Raw genomic sequence first — 20,902 nt, forward strand, 5'->3', positions numbered from 1 at the left:
CTGCTCTAGAGGAGATCTGCATGGAGGAATGGGCCAAAATACCAGCAACAGTGTGTGAAAACCTTGTGAAGACTTACAGAAAACGTTTGACCTGTGTCATTGCCAACAAAGGGTATATAACAAAGTATTGAGAAACGTTTGTTATTGACCAAATACTTGTTTTCCACCATAATTTGCAAATAAATTCATTAAAAATCCTACAATGTGATTTTTCTGGATTTTTTTTCTTCTCATTTTGTCTGTCATAGTTGACGTGTACCTATGATGAAAATTACAGGCCTCTCTCATCTTTTTAAGTGGGAGAACTTGCACAATTGGTGGCTGACTAAATATTTTTTCCCCCACTGTATTTGTAGTTACTCTCTGGTCTGGAAATAGCACTGATATCGTTAGCCTCCATTTATGAGTTTTATGTGTGCTTATTTTCTTGTATGTGTTTTTATTCCCAGGATGGTCTTTTGATTCTCCACTTTGGACTGGTGCTGTCTGCTCACACGTGAGCAGGGGGAAGGAAGTGGGATGGATGTGATCCTGATATTAACGCTGACCTTCAGGGAACCACGGTCTTCATTCTGTTGCTAATGCCTAACAGAATCAAGTCTTCTACCCTCTGCCTACCTATACCTGACAGTTAACAGGGAATTGCTGAATCCAGGGTCCAGAAACCCGGTAAGGTTAGGATTAGGTTATAGTTTTATATCTCCGAAACTGTGATTTCAGAGGGCTGAAAGACTAAAAGGACCTGTCATGCTACTGATACCAAAAGCTCATGTTTTTGCTACGCTACACTTTATGAGTTGAAAGTACACCCTATGTTATTTTTATTTTGTGACCAACCTTTTTCAGTCCCCCTCCCATCCATCCATTCCCAGAGTCTCTATTTAGACAAAAGTATAAATACATATATCATTTGTTTGTATGTGTGGGGCTTTAGCTGAGATTGTTCTTTAGAGTCAAATATATGAATTAATCCAGGTCTCAATTGTTCCTTGACTAGCACCATTTCATTCTCGCTGTCGATAATTATAATGTTATAACGTTATAACATCTAATAATAACTGTGTCCACTGGTTAAATGGGAGAGAGTGCGGTGGTTGCCATCTTAGAGCCAACATTTTTTTTGCAGCAGCAGAGCTGCTTGCCAGCAGTAATCTTCTCTGATTGAGAGCAGTGGCGGTTGGTGCCGTTTTAAGATGAGGGAGAACTCAATATATATATATATATATTATTTTTTTATAAGCTTGGTCTTATTTCTATTACAGCATATTGGATGACTATTTACCCAGCTCAATGTAATATCGATAGGTTTAGGCTACTACATGATACTAAAATTTTCCCAAACCCATCATGAGGTTGCTACGACCTAGCCTATAAATGAAAGTGTACAAAGTACGCTAGGTGCACAGGTCGAGAGAAATCAAGGTGATATACATTGACACGTTCAATACTGCCTTGCACACTCTTGCCTGCATCTAGCTGATCTAGGGTGTAATCATTTGTCCAACAGTTGCAAACAAGTTTCTATTGGACAACTTCAGCTATGTTTATCCCTGTTTCGTTCCGTTTGCTTCCGTTTTAAGAAACGTTTTTCAACTGAATCGGCGGAATGAATACACACCTGATCACCCGTGAACACCACTTTCATAGCAGCCACATACATACAATACAGCATGATCCCTTTGATCGTTGTATAATTTATTCTCGCATCTACGCGCTCTCCTATCACCTTTTCCTTTCGCTTGTGGACTTCAGTGCACAACACATCAGCTGTCTGTGACCAGGCAAAAAAAACATTCCAAACCTTCATATATTAACCGCTACACATCGCCTACATTGTCACAATATTAGAACATCATAGTCAACATAGCTACTAGAACTAACGCGTTAGTAAACCTGCTACAATCTTGCAGTATAGTGTATAGTCAGCAAGAAGTTTAGCAGTTACACCAGCAGGCCCCAGTGGCAATACATTATAAAACCAAAAGCTTACCTTGTCTTGGAAGAATTCCAGTGTTAGATAGCCATAACCAGCTAGCATCCCTATGTTTGAGTCGAGTGTTTGAGTAGGCTAAACTAGCGAGCTGTATTTTCTAAGTTAGTGAAAGTGGAAAAAAATACTAAATATAGCTAGCTCTCGCTTCTCCTTCATTTTTGAAGAAATTAATTTGTTCAAAACTGTTCAACTATTGTCTTTCTTTGAGTCAACTGTTCACCACACTTTGGGTGTACAACGTCAGTTCATGCTGCAAGCGCTCTGAAAGGTTGGATGACGTCCTCCGGAAGTTGTCATATTTACTGTGTAAGTCTATGGAAGTGGGTGAGAACCATGAGCCTCCTAGGTTTTGTACTGAAGTCAATGTACCCAGAGGAGGACGGAAACTAACTGTCTTCCGGCTACACCGTGGCACTTCCCTACAGAGTGCTGTTAAGGCTACAGGAGACCTTCATTGCAAAACAGTGTGTTTTAATCAATTATTTGGTGACGTGAATATATTTAATATAGTATTATCTAAAAAGGATACATTTTAATGTTTCACTATTTTAAAGTTTTCTGAAATTCACTAAGGAGGATGGTCTTCCCCTGCGTCCCCTGAGGAGCCTCCACTGAGAGATTCAAGGGGCTATCAGGGTTAAGTAACATAATAGATGCAAAGCATTGAATATTTTAATTTCTTACCTTTGCTCCAGAAGCATTTAACTGCAGGGTACTCCCACATCATATGAAGGAATTTGCCGACCAGATTTAGGGGACACTGAACAGTTGGCAGTTGGGGACAATTTAATCGTAAAACAGTTCCTTGGTGTTAAATACAGTCTGTGAACAAACTTAAAGATGCATTATGCAGCAATCGCTCCGCCATTTCCTGGTTGCTAAAATTTTAATAATTCGCCTAATTTCAGGTTATGTGACAAAATAAGCAAGCAAGTGTAGTGTAGAGAATCGTGGTACCATCTAAACCACTGTGAAAAATATTGTTGAAGCTGGTGTACAAAACCAAAAGTAAAAGACTCAAGCGAAACTTAAGAACGGGAAGCATAGAAATAGTGCACATAAAACAGTTCTACTGCTTCTTAGACTTGCTTTCAAGGAGAATGACAGATTTATAACACATTTCTATGTGAATTTGGTCGGGTCGCCCAAAGAGTTACATATTGCAGCTTTAAAATGTATAAGTTGATGAAGACTAAAAGGACCCGTAATGCTACTGATATCATGTTTTTGCTACAATGAGTTGAATCTGTATCTGTGTTCTGTACTGTTTACATGTTTACATCAAACATAATTTAAGAGCGATGAACATTTGTACAGACTGTCTGTAAACGCTTATTGTCACTTCATGTCATTGTCTTGAATATTGATGAACCGTTTGTTTTTCCTGACCAGATTTTAGAGACACACAGCTGTTACTTGAAGATGATTTAAACAGGCCTTTTTGATACAACCAATACAACAAATTGGGATTTGATACAACAAACATTTCTTACATGCAGTTTCTCAATATTAACACAAATAAAATACTATGCAATATATTATATACCAATTTTGTGTTTGGTTGGGCTACATTTTGTATTAGCAGGTTTGATATGTTAATGATGTGAATTTGATTTCTGGTCACGTTTGTATATGCTAAGGAGGTTTAGGTTATGATTTGACCTGTTATGAGGCTCTGAAGCAGGATTGTGACTCCCCAGGGGTCAGGGTTGATCTGTCCAGTGCAGTGTCATCCTCTTAGTCACTGAGCTAGGACTGACCCTGAGCTCATGCCGTAGCCAGCGCCTTTCATAGCGGGACAGGGAGGTAATGGGAAGTCTTATCACTCTGCAGTAACTATACTGAACAAAACTATGTAACATTTTAATAAAAATGTGTTTGTCTTTAACAGGTTGTCAGCGTTGAAAGAATGATTTTCAAGTTGATCAAAAAGTAAGCCCATTAGCTGTGGAGAGTAAATATCCTCTCTCAGCTCAGGTCTTATCTAAATCATGGCCTGGATCTAAATCAAACCTTTTTTCATACTCAACTCGATGGGAAATCTGAGAGAGCAGTGAACAGACTTGTCAGTCATTTATTGATTTGTTCACAAGGTTCAATAAATCGTGACAAAATGGTTACAGTAAATTTTCAATGGCTTCATCAACAGAGCCCCATATACTACTGTACATGCATGGCATGACAAGGAACCACAGTGGAGTTGGCTAAAGCGCAAACGGATCTGGCGACCAGGCTACAAAAATACACTGCAAAAAAAAATAAAGGGAACACTAAAATAACACATCCTAGATCTGAATGAATGAAATAATCTTATTAAATACTTTTTTCTTTACATAGTTGAATGTGCTGACAACAAAATCACACAAAAATTATCAATGGAAATCAAAGTTATCAACCCATGGAGGTCTGGATTTGGAGTCACCCTCAAAATTAAAGTGGAAAACCACACTACAGGCTCATCCAACTTTGATGTAATGTCCTTAAAACAAGTCCAAAATGAGGCACAGTAGTGTGTGTGGCCTCCACGTGCCTGTATGACCTCCCTACAACACCTGGGCATGCTCCTGATGAGGTGGCGGATGGTCTCCTGAGGGATCTCCTCCCAGACCTGGACTAAAGCATCCGCCAACTCCTGGACAGTCTGTGGTGCAACGTGGCGTTGGTGGATGGAGCGAGACATGATGTCCCGGATGTGCTCAATTGGATTCAGGTCTGGGGAACGGGCGGTCCATAGCATCAATGCCTTCCTCTTGCAGGAACTGCTGACACACTCCAGCCACATGAGGTCTAGCATTGTCTTGCATTAGGAGGAACCCAGGGCCAACCACACCAGCATATGGTCTCACAAGGGGTCTGAGGATCTAATCTCGGTACCTAATGGCAGTCAGGCTACCTCTGGCGAGCACATGGAGGGCTGTGCGGCCCCCCAAAGAAATGCCACCCCACACCATGACTGACCCACCGCCAAACCGGTCATGCTGGAGGATGTTGCAGACAGCAGAACGTTCTCCACGGCGTCTCCAGACTCTGTCACGTCTGTCACATGTGCTCAGTGTGAACCTGCTTTCATCTGTGAAGAGCACAGGGCGCCAGTGGCGAATTTGCCAATCTTGGTGTTCTCTGGCAAATGCCAAACGTCCTGCACGGTGTTGGGCTGTAAGCACAACCCCCACCTGTGGACGTCGGGCCCTCATACCACCTTCATGGAGTCTGTTTCTGACCGTTTGAGCAGACACATGCACATTTGTGGCCTGCTGGAGGTCATTTTGCAGGGCTCTGGCAGTGCTCCTCCTGCTCCTCCTTGCACAAAGGCGTAGGTAGCAGTCCTGCTGCTGGGTTGTTGCCCTCCTAGGGCCTCCTCCACGTCTCCTGATGTACTGGCCTGTCTCCTGGTAGCGCCTCCATGCTCTGGACACTACGCTGACAGACACAGCAAACCTTCTTGCCACAGCTCGTATTGATGTGCCATCCTGGATGAGCTGCACTACCTGAGCCACTTGTGTGGGTTGTAGACTCCGTCTCATGCTACCACTAGAGTGAAAGCACCGCCAGCATTCAAAAGTGACCAAAACATCAGCCAGGAAGCATAGGAACTGAGAAGTGGTCTGTGGTCACCACCTGCAAACCAGTCCTTTATTGGGGGTGTCTTGCTAATTGCCTATAATTTCCACCTGTTGTCTATTCCATTTGCACAACAGCATGTGACATTTATTGTCAATCAGTGTTGCTTCCTAAGTGGACAGTTTGATTTCACAGAAGTGTGATTGACTTGGAGTTACATTGTGTTGTTTAAGTGTTCCCCTTATTTTTTTGAGCAGTTCATTAAAAATATTGTCTTTGTGTTTAAATTATTGTCTTTCACAATTATTGGTCAAAATAAAATTATCACTCCTTTCAACTACCTACCTATCTTCCATATATAATATTATTAACAAACAAAGAAGACATATCAAATCCCACTAGTATATAATTTAGTTCCTGGATGGCAGTAAGCTTGGCCCCAGTGATGTACTGGGCCGTACACACTACCCTCTGTAGCGCCTTACGGTGAGAGGCCAAGCAGTTGCCATACCAGGCGGTGATGCAACCGGTCAGGATGCTCTCGATGATGCAGCTGTATAACTTTTTGAGGATCTGGGGACCCATGCCAAATCTTTTCAGTCTCCTGAGGGGGAAAAGGTGTTGTCGTGCCCTCTTGGTGTGTTTGGACCATGATAGTTTGTTGGTGATGTGGACACCAAGGAACTTAAACTCTCGACCCGCTCCACTACAGCCCCGTCGATGTTAATTGGGGCCTGTTCGGCCCTCCTTTACCTGTAGTTCACGATCAGCTCCTTTGTCTTGCTCACATTGAAAGAGAGGTTGTTGTCCTGGCACCACATGGCCAGGTCTCTCACCTCCTCCCTATAGGCTGTCTCATTGTTGTCGGTGATCAGGCCTACCACTGTTGTGATGGTATTGGAGTCGTGTTTTGCCACGCAGTCATGGGTGAACAGGGAGTACAGGAGGGGACTAAGCACGCACCCCTGAGGGGCCCCAGTGTTGAGGATCAGCGTGGCAGATGTATTGTTGCCTACCCTTACCACCTGGGGGGCGGCTTGTCAGGAAGTCCAGGATCCAGTTGCAGAGGGAGGTGTTTAGACCCAGGGTCCTTAGCTTAGGGATGAGCTTTGTAGGCACTATGGTGTTGAACGCTGAGCTGTAGTCAATGAACAGCATTCTCACATAGGTGTTCCTTTTGTCAAGGTGGGAAAGGGCAGAGTGGATTGCGTCATCTGTGGATCTGTTGGGGTGATATATGAATTGGAGTGGGTCTAGGGTATCCGGGATTATGCTTTTGATGTGAGCCATGACCAGCCTTTCAAAGCACTTCATGGCTACCGACATGGGTGCTACGGGGTGGTAATCATTTAGGCAGGTTACCTTCTCTTCCTTGGGCACAGGGACTATGGTGGTCTGCTTGAAACATGTTGGTATTACAGACTCCGTCAGGGACATGTTGAAAATGTCAGTGAAGACACTTGCCAGTTGGTCAGCACATGCTCTGAGTACACATCCTTGTAATCCGTCTGGCCCTGCAGCCTTGTGAATGTTGACCTCCTTAAAAGTCTTACTCACATTGGCTACGGAGAGCGTGATCACATAGTCGTCCGGAACAGCTGGTGCTCTCATGCATGCTTCAGTGTTGCTTGCCTCGAAGCGAGCATAGAAGTGATTTTGCTCGTCTGGTAGGCTCGTGTCACTGGGCAGCTCGCGGCTGTGCTTCCCTTTGTAGTCTAATAGTTTTCAAGCCCTGCCACATCCGACGAGTGTCAGAGCCGGTGTAGTACGATTCAATCTTAGTCCGGTATTGACTCTTTGCCTGTTTGATGGTTCGTCGGAGGGCATAGCGGGATTTCTTACAAGCGTCCGGGTTAGAGTCCCGCTCCTTGAAATCGGCAGCTCTACCCTTTAGCTCAGTGCGGATGTTGCCTGTAATCCATGGCTTCTGGTTGGGGTACGTACGTCACTGTGGGGATGATGTCATCGATGCACTTATTGATGAAGCCAGTGACTGATGTGGTGTACTGCTCAATGCTATCTGAAGAATCCCGGAAGATATTCCAGTCTGTGCTAGCAAAACAGTCCTGTAACTTAGCATCTGCGTTGTCTGACTACTTTTTTATTTACCGAATCACTGGTGCTTCCTGCTTTAGTTTTTACTTATAAACAGGAATCAGGAGGATAGAGTTATGGTCAGATTTGCCAAATGGAGGGCGAGGGAGAGCTTTGTATGCGTCTCTGTGTGTGGAGTAAAGGTGGTCTAGAGTTTTTTTTCCTCTGGTTGCACATTTAACATGCTGGTAGAAATGAGGTAGAACAGATTTAAGTTTCCCTGCATTAAAGTCCCCGGGCCACTAGGAGCGCTGCCTCTGGATGTGCGTTTTCCTGTTTACTTATGGCCTTATACAGCTCATTGAGTGCAATCTTAATGCCAGCATCGGTTTGTGGATTCGATTACAGGCTCAAAATGGCCAGAAACTCCAGATACTCAACTAGTCTCAAGAAGGCCAGTTTTATTGCTTCTTTTATCAGCACAACAGTTTTCAGCTGTGCTAACATAATTGCAAAAGGGTTTTCTAATGATCAATTAGCCTTTTAAATGATAAACTTGGATTAGCAAACACAACTTGCCATTGGAACACAGGACTGATGGTTGCTGATAATGTGCCTCTGTATGCATATGTAGATAAAACTTTTTTTTTTATCAGCCATTTCCAGCTACAATAGCCATTTACAACATTAACAATGTCTACACTGTATTTCTGATCAATTTAATGTTATTTTAATGGACAAAAAATTACATTTCTTTCGAAAACAAGGAAACTTCTAAGTGACCCTAAACTTTTGAACGGTAGTGTATATACAGTTGAAGTCGGAAGTTTACATACACCTTAGCCAAATACATTTAAACTCAGTTTTTCACAATTCCTGACATTTAATCCTAGTAAACATTTCCTGTCTTAGGTCAGTTAGGATCACCACTTTATTTTAAGAATGTGAAATGTCAGAATAATAATGATTTATTTAAGCTTTTATTTCTTTCATCACATTCCCAGTGGGCCAGAAGTTTACATACACTCAATTAGTATTTGGTAGCATTGCCTTTAAATTGTTTAACTTGGGTCAAACGTTTCAGGTAGCCTTCCACAAGCTTCCCACAATAAGTTGGATGAATTTTGGCCCATTCCTCTTGACAGAGCTGGTGTAACTGAGTCAGGTTTGTAGGCCTCCTTGCTCGCACATGCTTTTTCAGTTCTGCCAACACATTTTCTATAGGATTGAGGTCAGGGCTTTGTGATGGCCACTCCAATACCTTGACTTTGTTGTCCTTAAGCCATTTTGCGACAACTTTGGAAGTATGCTTGGGGTCATTGTCCATTTGGAAGACCCATTTGCGACCAAGCTTTACCTGTTTCCTCCAGCATCTTCACAAGGTCCTTTGCTGTTGTTCTGGGATTGATCTGCACTTTTCGTACCAAAATACGTTCATCTCTAGGAGACAGAACATGTCTCCTTCCTGAGCAGTATGATGGCTGCGTGGTCCTATGGTGTTTATACTTGCGTACTATTGTTTGTACAGATGAACGTGGTACCTTCAGGCGTTTGGAAATTGCTCCCAAGGATGAACCAGACTTGTGGAGGTCTACAATTTATTTTCTGAGGTCTTGGCTGATTTCTTTTTATTTTCCCATGATGTCAAGCAAAGAGGTATTGAGTTTGAAGGTAGGCCTTGAAATACATCCACAGGTACACCGCCAATTGTCTCAAATGATGTAAATTAGCCTATCAGAAGCTTCTAAAGCCATGATATCATTTTCTGGAATTTTCCAAGCTGTTTAAAGGCACAGTCAATTTAGTGTATGTAAACTTCTGACCCACTGGAATTGTGATATAATTGAAAAGTGAAATAATCTGTCTGAAAATCTGTTTGTTGGAAAAATTACTTGTGTCATGCACAAAGTAGATGTCCTAATCGACTTGCCAAAACTATAGTTTGTTAACAAGACATTTGTGGAGTGGTTGAAAAACGAGTTAATGACTCCAACCTAAATGTATGTAAACTTCCAACTTCAACTGTATTTATAAAACCCTCTTATGCCTCACTCCCTCCTATCTGAGATACCTACTGCAGCCCTCATCCTCCACATACAACGCCCGTTCTGCCAGTCACATTCTGTTAAAGGTCCCCATAGCACACACATCCCTGGGTCGCTCCTCTTTTCAGTTCGCTGCAGCTAGCGACTGGAACGAGCTGCAAAAAACACTTAAGCTGGACAGTTTTATCTCCATCTCTTCATTCAAAGACTCAATCATGGACACTCTTACTGATGGTTGTGGCTGCTTTGCATTATGTATTGTTTTCTCTACCTTCTTGCCTTTTGTGCTGTTTCCTGTGCCCAATAATGTTTGTACCATGTTTTGTGCTTCTACCATGTTGTGCTGCTGCCATGTTATGTTGTTACCATGTTGTTGTCATGTGGTGTTGCTACCATGCTGTGTTGTCATGTGTTTCTGCCATGCTATGTTGTTGTCTTAGGTCTCTCTTTCTGTTGTGTTGTGGTGTCTCGCTTGTCGTCGTGTGTTTTGTCCTATATTTTTATTTTTTATCCCAGCCCCGTCCCCGCAGGAGGCCTTTTTCCTTTTGGTAGGCCATCATTGTAAATAAGAATTTGTTCTTAACTGAATTGCCTAGTTAAATAAGGTTAAATATTTGTTTTAAATAAAGCCCAGGACCTTCACATCTGGCTTCTTAACCTGCGGGATCATCTGAGACCAGCCACCCGGACAGCTGATGAAACTGAGGAGTATTTCTGTCTGTAATAAATCCCTTTTGTGGGGAAAAACTCTCATTGGCTGGGCCTGGCTCCCAAGTGGGTGGGCCATATGCCCTCCCAAGCCCACCCATGTCTGCGCCCCTGCCCAGTCATGTGAAATCCAATTGACTGATTTCCTTATATGAACTGTAACTCAGTAAAATCGTTGAAATTGTTGCATGTTTTATTTATATATTTGTTCAGTATACAAAGGAAGAGAAGCTTAGGCCTAACCCCAGAGAGATATGCCGCTGGCATGCTATGACACCGACATGCATTTATTTATGTCAGATGGCTACTGCGTCTGCTATACAGATATAGACGTACAGAAGGAGCAGTGGCGGCTCCTGAAAAAATTCTCAGGGGGGGCAATTTTTCTGATGATTTAGGTGACCTACACACATTTTTAAAAAGATATGTCCAGCAACAACATGAAGACAGGGGCAGCATATAAGTCAATACCAGAAGCATTTATTGACTGATCTCAAAAGTGTTGGCTTACCAGGGTTGGTGGAGCCCCTCAGTTTCATCTTTGCCTCGCAAAGCTAACTCAAACACTCCGCAAAACTTCACACACTGGATTAGCCGGCTGAGGATGTGGCGGTTCTTGCTAATGTCGTAGTAAATATATTTGTTATAGTGAATATGGAATATGATATGTTGAGTAAAATGTTGTGCTAAGATCTATTTAGGTCAGGAGCTGGTTATAAGTTCTGTTCCTATCCAATAACAATGGACAAAAGGGTCCTATCTTGTCAGCCTTGTCAGTTTCAGTTCTCCAGTAAACTTGTGATTATCAACACTAACCTCATCGTTGTGGCGGCGGACAGCTAGCCTGTATCCCTCATCCAGTTGAGTGGGAATGTTCACTCTCCCCAAAGCAGACAATCTCAAACAGCTATCCATGTGGGTCTTTGACAGCTCATGTTTCTTAATCTTTCCTGAAAGATGGTGCATGTCCGTTACACACCAGTCGCTGTCCAAGCGGTGCTGTCTGCCGTGCCGCCTTCAGGGTGAAAGAGTAAGCAGGGGGTAGCAGAAGACTGCATTAGCTACATCGCAGCCTGCTAGCCAGGTTTTTCGTTCGTACCAATTTTTGGAAAATCCTCGGGTGTAGGACTTCCCCCCTTTAGTAGAAACCTGTTGAATTATTAAATTTGGTCTGGGAGGTCCTAATTGTTTCGTTGCCAATTTATCTTCATTTGTTCGCCGACAAAAAGGAACTTCTTTCAAAGACACAATCGAGTTGCACTGAACGCTATAGCCATCTTGATAGTAGTACGTGAATTGATTGATGAGGCTACCCGCTCTTTTCTTAGTTACGTTCATGGTTACGTTACGTATGACGAAAGCGCGTAAGTGCAAGCCCTCAGAAACCCATAGAGATTGTATTGAAAGCTCTGATATTTGAAAAAAATAGATTTTACATGGGAGTCTATGACAGACTTCTGGGCGATTTTCAACCTGACTGAAATCGCCCCAAAAGGGGGGCCATTTGAAGCACGACTTTAGCCTGATTGGACATTTAGTGGCACTGTGGCAGATCAGACGTCTAGATTACAACACTGATAACTACTGTTGCCGTGATATAATTGATTAGAAAAAAAATCCCTTCCTTTTCCCGTTTGGCAGTGCGTCGCCCATATCGCCCTATTGAACACACCGCCCCTGAGAAGGAGGCTAATTGGTAAATGTTCAATCCGAATATTTTGTATAAAGTTTATAGGAGTAACTCTGGTAGGCCTGAAACAGATTTCCTCGCCTCAAGTTCAACTGTTGGAGTCAGTTGGTGCGCCGGGGCACACTGCCTTCATATCATAGGCCTGCAGTAGCTAAAGCTTAATAATAGCCACACCATACCAAACCTTCACAAACGTTTCTAAAGTAAGCCATTGTTTATGGGGAAAATATAAGCAGCAGAGCGAATGTAAACCAGGTAAAATACGCACTACCCTCCCCTGTGCCCAATAAAAAGCCACACAACCCTTCCCAAAGCAAAAATATTTTTTTTACAACACTCCCCTATTTTGATCGATCTGTCCCTTTGTATCATACATGGGGTCAGTTCAGTATAATGCAGTGCATTTGGTCAGTCTACTCTACGGGGTTGAAGCTAGGTTAGTAGACTACTCTGGACGCCGACGTGACAATGTTTCCTGTCATGTCAAGCAGAGTGAGAGTGGTAGTGATATGATGACAACATGACCTCACACCAAACGAGCCCCTTCTCAGTTTCTCATCTGGACAAGACATATAGCTGTGACACGATTCAAGCAGAACTTTACACTTGCTGCTATCTGCTAGAAATCCTCTTATTTAGAGAGCGCAAGGGCGACCCTGCCTCTTAGTGCGGTCTCAGGTTTAGAGCATTTCAGCACCATGGACAGGGGAGGTCGAGTTCCAGATATTAGTGTCTTATCCCAGAGCATAGGCCTACAACAGTCTCAAAATAATAAACATGTTTTAAGATGCAAAGACGGCTACCCATGGCAATAGAAATCATGCACTAAAATGTGTTCATTTTACAAATAATTTGTGTGCGTAATCGTGCGTAATCTTCTCCATTGTGCGAAGGCATGATGTTCTCACTTCCCCAACACAGGCTAACGCACCTGTGCATAGGGGTTTGTGTGCGTGCGTATAGCCTATGTGTGAGAAAGGGAGAGTGCAACCAAACTTATTTTACCTGCGATTTCAAGATTGTGTCCATCTTCTATCTCTATCTCTCGGATCTGCCATTCCAAAGACTTGTTGGTACCACGCAGGGTCTCCACCTCAATTGCCTTGGACTGTAGTTGTCTCCTGAATTCGTTGATTTCCTCCCTGCTCGCCCTCATTACCTCATTGCTCCTGGTGGCCTGCTCGTTGAGATTGGCAAACTTGGATTTATACTATTCTTCCGCGGAGTGCAGGTTCTTGGAAGCCAGAGTCTCGTACTGATTGCGTATCTCTTTCAGAGACGAGGTGAGATCGGGTTTGGTCAGCTCTACCTTGATTGACACATGAGCTGCCTCGACCATACCGCTCAGTTTTGCCACCTCCTCGTTGTGGACCTTCCTCAGGAAGGACATCTCATCCAGGTGGTTCTCTACTTTGCGCTCTATATCCAGCCGTGCTACAGTGGCGTCATCCACGTCCTTTTTGAACAACTGCAGGGTCTGCTTAGTCTCCTCGTACGCCCTTATCTCCTCCTCATATTTGGCCCATAGCTTATGCAGGTCTTCTTCTAAGTTGTCCCTATCGATGAGAATGTGCGCTTTCAACTCATTGTTGAGGACTGAGGGTTGAGTCAAGTCGAGGCTGTCGCCTGGCATCAGGGAGAAGGAAGAAGACTGACCGGTCCAGACACTCAACTAGTCTCAAGAAGGCCAGTTTTATTGCTTCTTTAATCAGCACAACAGTTTTCAGCTGTGCTAACATAATTGCAAAAGGGTTTTCTAATGATCAATTAGCCTTTTTTAAATGATAAACTTGGATTAGCAAACACAACGTGCCATTGAAACACAGGACTGATGGTTGCTGATAATGGGCCACTGTACCCCTATGTACAGTGAGGGAAAAAAGTATTTGATCCCCTGCTGATTTTGTAGGTTTGCCCACTGTCAAAAATGTTATAAATTGATTTGCATTTTAATGAGGGAAATAAGTATTTGACCCCCTCTCAATCAGAAAGATTTCTGGCTCCCAGGTGTCTTTTATACAGGTAACGAGCTGAGATTAGGAGCACACTCTTAAAGGAAGTGCTCCTAATCTCAGTTTGTTACCTGTATAAAAGACACCTGTCCACAGAATCAATCAATCAATCAGATTCCAAACTCTCCACCATGGCCAAGACCAAAGAGCTCTCCAAGGATGTCAGGGACAAGATTGTAGACCTACACAAGGCTGGAATGGGCTACAAGACCATCGCCAAGCAGCTTGGTGAGAAGGTGACAACAGTTGGTGCAATTATTTGCAAATGGAAGAAACACGAAATAACTGTCCATCTCCCTCGGCCTGTCGCTCCATGCAAGATCTCACCTCGTGGAGTTCAATGATCATGAGAACGGTGAGGAATCAGTCCAGAACTACACGGGAGGATCTTGTCAATTATCTCAAGGCAGCTGGGACCATAGTCACCAAGAAAACAATTGGTAACACACTACGCTGTGAAGGACTGAAATCCTGCAGCGCCTGCAAGGTCCCCCTGCTCAAGAAAGCACATATACAGAGCCGAGCTCTTTGACATCAACTCAACTCGCAGTGTTTGGAGGAGGAGGAATGCTGCCTATGACCCCAAGAACACCATCCCCAACGTCAAACATGGAGATGGAAACATTATGCTTTGGGGGTATTTTTCTGCTAAGGGGACAGGACAAATTCACCGCATCAAAGGGGCGATGGATGGCGCCATGTACCGTCAAATCTTGGGTGAGAACCTCCTTCCCTCAGCCAGGGCATTGAAAATGGGTCGTGGATGGGTATTCCAGCATGACAATTACCCAAAACACACGTCCAAGGCAACAAAGGAGTGGCTCAAGAAGAAGCACATTAAGGTCCTGGAGTGGCCTAGCCAGTCTACAGACCTTAATCCCATAGAAAATCTGTGGAGGGAGCTGAAGGTTCGAGTTGCCAAACGTCAGGCTCGAAACCTTAATGACTTGGAGAAGATCTGCAAAGAGGAGTGGGACAAAATCCCTCCTGAGATGTGTGCAAACCTGGTGGCCACCTACAAGAAACGTCTGACCTCTGTGATTGCCAACAGGGGTTTTGCCACCAAGTACTAAGTCATGTTTTGCAGAGGGGTCAAATACTTATTTCCCTCATTAAAATGCAAATCAATTTATAACATTTTGACATGCGTTTTTCTGGATTTTTTTGTTGTTATTCTGTCTCCTACTGTTCAAATAAACCTACCATTAAAATTATAGACTGATCATGTCTTTGTCAGTGGGCAAACGTACAAAATCAGCAGGGGATCAAACACTTTTTTCCCTCACTGTAGGAACACAGGCATTTCGCTACACCCGCAATAACATCTGCTAAATATGTGTATGTGACCAATAACATTTGATTTGATGAAAATCGTCATTTGAAATATGGCTTTTGAATTGGACTCATTGTTTTCGCCAACTTTGTAAAGATCTGCGTAATCCTCCACTGTTAATACATATTTTGAATGTACACTTGTAGAGTTGCTACTACATGCAGTGCTCCACTTCTGTACTGTTGAACTCAGGACTATTTTCTTTACTATTATCTGGTTTCATGCCAAGTATCCTGTTCATTAGAACCCATGACTGACTGTAATCTCTCCTTCCTTTTACAGAGTTTTTGTGAACAGAAGCTTGGCAATGGAGAAAATGAACTGCTTTGGTTTTGATATGGACTACACTCTGGCAGGTAAGTGTATGTGCGTGTGGTTTGTGTCCATGTTAATATGTGCATGTGTAACTCAGTTAAGAGCGTACGGTAAGCTCACTCCACAGCTAGCTTGAAATGTCGCCGATTGAGCCATCCATGAGTTACCTTTTGTATGGCTCAATCGGTTTACACATTGTCAAGGAGGGCAGTCACGTGTGTCGCGAAGCTAAGTATGGGGCAGTCGGACAGTGGAGGAAGCTGTTAGCAACACACTGCCGCCTGTTAGTCACTCCTTCTATAAGTCCAGTCTCTTTGGGGCGTGGGACTGAAAGGGGTCAGTGTGCTGCTCTGTTTAGAATGTCATGTGTACAGTAGCCCACTCCCTTGCATGTAGGAGGCCTCGATATAGGCTAGTCCCCCAAGTGGGCCAGCTATGCTCTATGTGACACATGTAACCCTGATGACATGTACCCATCACAGACATCACCCTCTCAACCAGTAACCTCTCACGCCACTGCCTTCCGTAGGGTCTCGGAAGTTGAGTTGCATGTAACCCAAGCAGCTCACATCTGCCTGTTAATAAAGCCTGTCCGCGTCCCATAAGTTGTGTTTCCACACAGTGACCATGGCTGGAGTTGGGGGGGAGGAGGGATAGTAGGGAGGGGGGGAATAGAGCCAGGAACTAAAGGGTTTTTGACATGCCAACTGCTACAGGTTATCTGCTTCCATGGCAACTATTGACAGTGCAGTTGAAGAACTTTCCAGGCCTGCTCTTAGTGTGTTTGTGTGTCGTGTGTACTTGCACGTGTATGTTAATCACTTAACATATCCATACAAGTTTCATTTCAACTGTCCACAGAGGACACGTATAAAGCCTTCCCTATGTTCCAGTGTGTAGGCCCTATTTCTTGCTTTGTCAGTCTCACCACATAAATCTGTCTCCCTCTCTATGAACACTGAGAGACTGCACTGTAGCTCTGTCCCAGTGAGTATATTACTCTGTACTACAGTAACTGTATCTCTAGCCCTGCTTACTGCAGCACATAAATCACCTGAGTACGAGTTGCTGGGATTTGACCTGACCGTGGAACGTCTTGTCCATATCGCTTACCCACAGGAGATGCTCAACTTTGTCTATGACCCTGCCTTCCCCACCAGGTCTGTCTGGCTGACATCACACATCTACATCAGTTAGTTATTAGGTTTATGTAGTTCCAACTGGCTCAATCATCCCCCCTCCTCTCCCCTGTAACTATTCCCCAGGTCATTGTTGTATATGAAAATGTGTTCTCAGTCAACTTACCTGGTAAAATAAGTAAGGCCAGAATTAATTCTTATTGATACCTTTATATAGTTGTCTTTGACTCTATTAAACTATATTTCTTAATGTTGTCTAACAGTACTTGGTTTGAGCTGAATTCATTTCACAGATATGATTTCAAAATAAGAACTTAGGGTTTCAGAAAATACTCCCTCTGGTCTGGCCCAGGTTAAAAGTTATACATCTCAGTTAGTAGGTCCTTTTAGAGATTATGGCTGTCCCTACTATCTCACACACATACAGTGCCTTCGGAAAGTATTCAGACCCCTTGACTTTTTCCACATTTTGTTACATTACAGCCTTATTGTAAAATTGATGAAATTATTTTTTCCCCTCATCAATCTACACACAATACCCCACAATGACAATGCGAAAACAGGTTTTTAGAAATGTTTGCAAATGTATTAAAAATAAAGAACAGAAATACCTTATTTACATGTATTCAGACCCCTTGACTTTTTCTACATTTTGTTACGTTACAGCCTTATTCTAAAATGGATAAAATAAAATACAATTCCCATCAATGTACACACAATACCCCATAATGACAAAGTGAAAATAGTTTTTTTTTTTTTTTTTTTGTGCAAATGTATAAAATTAAACTGAAATACCTTATTTACATAACATTTTACATTTTAGTCATTTAGCAGACGCTCTTATCCAGAGCGACTTACAGTTAGTGAATACATATTTATAAAAAAAATTTCATACTGGTCTCCCGTGGGAATCGAACCCACAACCCTGGCGTTGCAAACGCCATGCTCTATCAACTGAGCTACATCCCTGCCGGCCATTCCCTCCCCTACCCTGGACAACGCTAGGCCAATTGTGCGCTGCCCATGAGTCTCCCGGTCGCGGCCGGCTGCGACAGAGCCTGGATTCGAACCAGGATCTCTAGTGGCACAGCTAGCACTGCGATGCAGTGCCTTAGACCACTGCGCCACTCAGGAGACTCATTCAGACCCTTTGCTATGAGACTCGAAATTGAGCTTAGGCACATCTTGTTTCCATTGATCATCCTTGAGATGTTTCTAGAACTTTATTGGAGTCCACCTGTGGTAAATGAAATTGATTGGCAATGATTTGGAAAGGCACACACCTGTCTATATAAGGTCCCACAGTTGACAGTGCATGTCAGAGCAAAAACCAAGCCATGAGGTCGAAGGAATTGTCAGTAGAGCTCCGAGACAGGATTGTGTCGAGGCACAGATCTGGGGAAGGGTACCAAAACATGTCTGCAGCATTGAAGATCCCCAAGAACACAGTGGCCTCCGTCATTCTTAAATGGAAGAAGTTTGGAACCACCAAGACTCTTCCTAGAGCTGGCCACCGGGCTAAACTGAGCAATCGGGGGAGAAGGGCCTTAGTCAGGGAGGTGACCAATAACCCGATGGTCACGCTGACAGAGCTCCAGAGTTCCTCTGTGGAGATGGGAGAACCTTCCAGAAGGACAACCATCTCTGCAGCACTCCACCAATCAGGCCTTTATGGTAGAGTGGCCAGACAGAATCCACTCCTCAGTAAAAGGCACATGACAGCCTGCTTGGAGTTTGCCAAAAGGCACCTAAAGGACTCTCAGACCATGAGAAACAACATTTTCTGGTCTGATGAAACCAAGATTGAACTCTTTGGCCTGAATGCCAAGCGTCACGTCTGGAGGAAACCTGGCACCATCCCTACAGTGACGCATGGTGGTGGCAGCATCATGCTGTGGGGATGTTTTTCAGCGGCAGGGACTGGGAGACTAGTCAGGATCGAGGGAAAGATGAACGGAGCAAAGATATCCTTGATGAAAACCTGCTCCAGAGAGCTCAGGACCTCAGACTGGGGCGAAGGTTCACCTTCCAACAAGACAATGACCCTAAGCACACAGCCAAGACAACGCAGGAGTGGCTTCGGGACAAGTCTCTGAATGTCCTTGAGTGGCCCAGCCAGAGCCCGGACTTGAACCCGATCAAACATCTCTGGAGAGACCTGAAAATAGCTGTGCAGCGACGCTCCTCATCCAACATGACAGAGCTTGAGAGGATCTGCAGAGAAGAATGGGAGAAACTCCCCAAATAAAGGTGTGCCAAGTTTGTAGCGTCATACCCAAGAAGACACTGCCAAAGTTGCTTCAACTAAAAAGTCAAGGGGTCTGAATATTTTCCGAATGCACTGTATATACAAGATCAGTATATTTGTTTGTATCTTTTGAATAATGTTTGAAAGGGAGGCAGTCTAAGTAAAAGCAGTCCTGCTGTTTGTCCTTTACAGTAAAATTGTTCTGAAGGGATGTGTTGATGTTGTATTTTATGCGCATTTCAAATTGCTGTGGTTCAATGACCTTGCCTTAGTTCATGGCATGCTGCCCGATTACCTACTCTATATCCAGAGACAATATCATGCAGATGCTTAAAACAAATTATTATTATTATTATTATTATTATTATTATAATACTCATCAAATTGCAGGCATTATGTTGAGAGCCTGAAAAACATGGTATTGAAATGCATCTGCGCTTCCTCAAAACTGGCTTAACTACTGTAAGTATTCAGCTGTATTAATATATTTTTCTAAGAGGTAATTCTGCACTGCAAGAATCATTTTCTTATTCCTGCAATAGTATAGGCTACCTGAGTATATCCGGTGTCTCTCTTTGGGCGTATAGTTGTGTACGAGTGTTTATGGTTTATGATGGTGCGTAGCATGACCCAGAAACGGGTTAATGTTGCCGCAACCCATTTTAACTTGAATGGTTTATTATTAACTCCCCTAAGGTGGATCAAAGGTTGTGCAAAGGTCTTACTATGCCAGTATGATATGTTTTCAAATGATTGGCTGTTTGTTTTGATAACTGTTACTGGAGTCTTGTACTACATTTTTTGGTTACTGTACCACCAACAGAATATTACTCTGCCCGGAGTACCCCTGAAATACACCCTCATGTGCATTTTACCAGTAGGCCTATGGTCTCATGAGTCTTCTCAAGTACCCCCTGTGGATAGGCCAAGTACCCCAAGGGGTCCTAGTTTCCCTGGTTGGGAACCACCGTCCTACAGTATGGAACTGAACTGACTCCCTCTACTGGAAGTTTGAAGACTGCCATTGACTCAAATGTTTAAATTCAGAGGTCTACCTTGAGGCGGATTTAGCTGCTGTATAAAAGCACCGCTAACTTTGCCAATGAATGTAATGCTGTTTTTTAAGAAAATATGTTTTCCAACTTAAGAATTATCATAGTTTTGCATGTTCTGAGTCTGTCAAAAGTTTGGAGACAGCAGTTTTTTAATTTTTTTTTGCTGGAGAATGTGATAGACTTCCTACAAAAGAAAACCGTGCCAATGGATTTACTGCAATTTGTTCAGGAAAAGTATTTATTTTGTGCATGTTCTGCAGTTGCTGATAGAAGCGTGTATTTTGTTTCATAGAATGTTAGTTTTACTGGGGAATATACATTTTGATGTTAAATAAAACATACTGCTCTGCCACAATAGGTTATATGCAATGTTCCCGTACTCGACACAGACCAGTGCGCCATAACCAATCAGAGCTGCAGTAGGCCTATATGCAAATAAACTATTCCCATATATGGATCTGTGCCATTCACTTTGAACTGGACTGTTTTTACAGCATGAGCGGTCATGAGTAGATGCGCTTGTTTTGAGATCAAAGCGAGAGCTACGTGTAGCGACGTGCACATTTGTACATTTGTTCATATCCTTTGCTAGTTAGAGTTATTAGCCCAGTTATAGATCATTTGTAGTCAGCAATGGGGGAGTGATTGATTCCTACAAGAGCACATAACGTTTGCATTTCTAGACATATTTGAAAAGCTAGTCAGGTAAAGAGCTTTTTTTGTCTTAAAGGGGCAGTGTTGTATTTTGAGACAGGCTTGATTAAGCTAA

General features: G+C 43.2%; 1 protein-coding gene and 1 pseudogene across 3 annotated transcripts in view; one reads left to right on the top strand and one right to left on the bottom strand.

Annotated features, from left to right (window-relative positions):
• Positions 1 to 16,853, top strand: part of LOC121569905 (polycomb group RING finger protein 6) — a 30,116-nt gene extending 13,263 nt beyond the window's left edge. For 2 of the 3 annotated variants that reach the window (XM_041881222.2, XM_041881236.2), the window contains exon 10: positions 450 to 1,245. In XM_041881222.2, coding sequence (XP_041737156.1) covers positions 450 to 500 — 51 coding nt within the window. In that variant the 3' untranslated portion in view covers positions 501 to 1,245. Of the gene's footprint in view, positions 1 to 449; positions 1,246 to 15,658; positions 15,733 to 16,718 lie in introns of those variants that run through there. The other variant, XR_006001399.2, reaches the window with a different exon arrangement.
• LOC121579375 lies at positions 12,996 to 13,664 on the bottom strand (annotated as a pseudogene).
• Positions 16,854 to 20,902: the final 4,049 nt, after the last annotated feature.

This window comes from Coregonus clupeaformis, chromosome 1, assembly GCF_020615455.1.
Source record: "Coregonus clupeaformis isolate EN_2021a chromosome 1, ASM2061545v1, whole genome shotgun sequence".
NCBI lineage: Eukaryota > Metazoa > Chordata > Actinopteri > Salmoniformes > Salmonidae > Coregonus > Coregonus clupeaformis.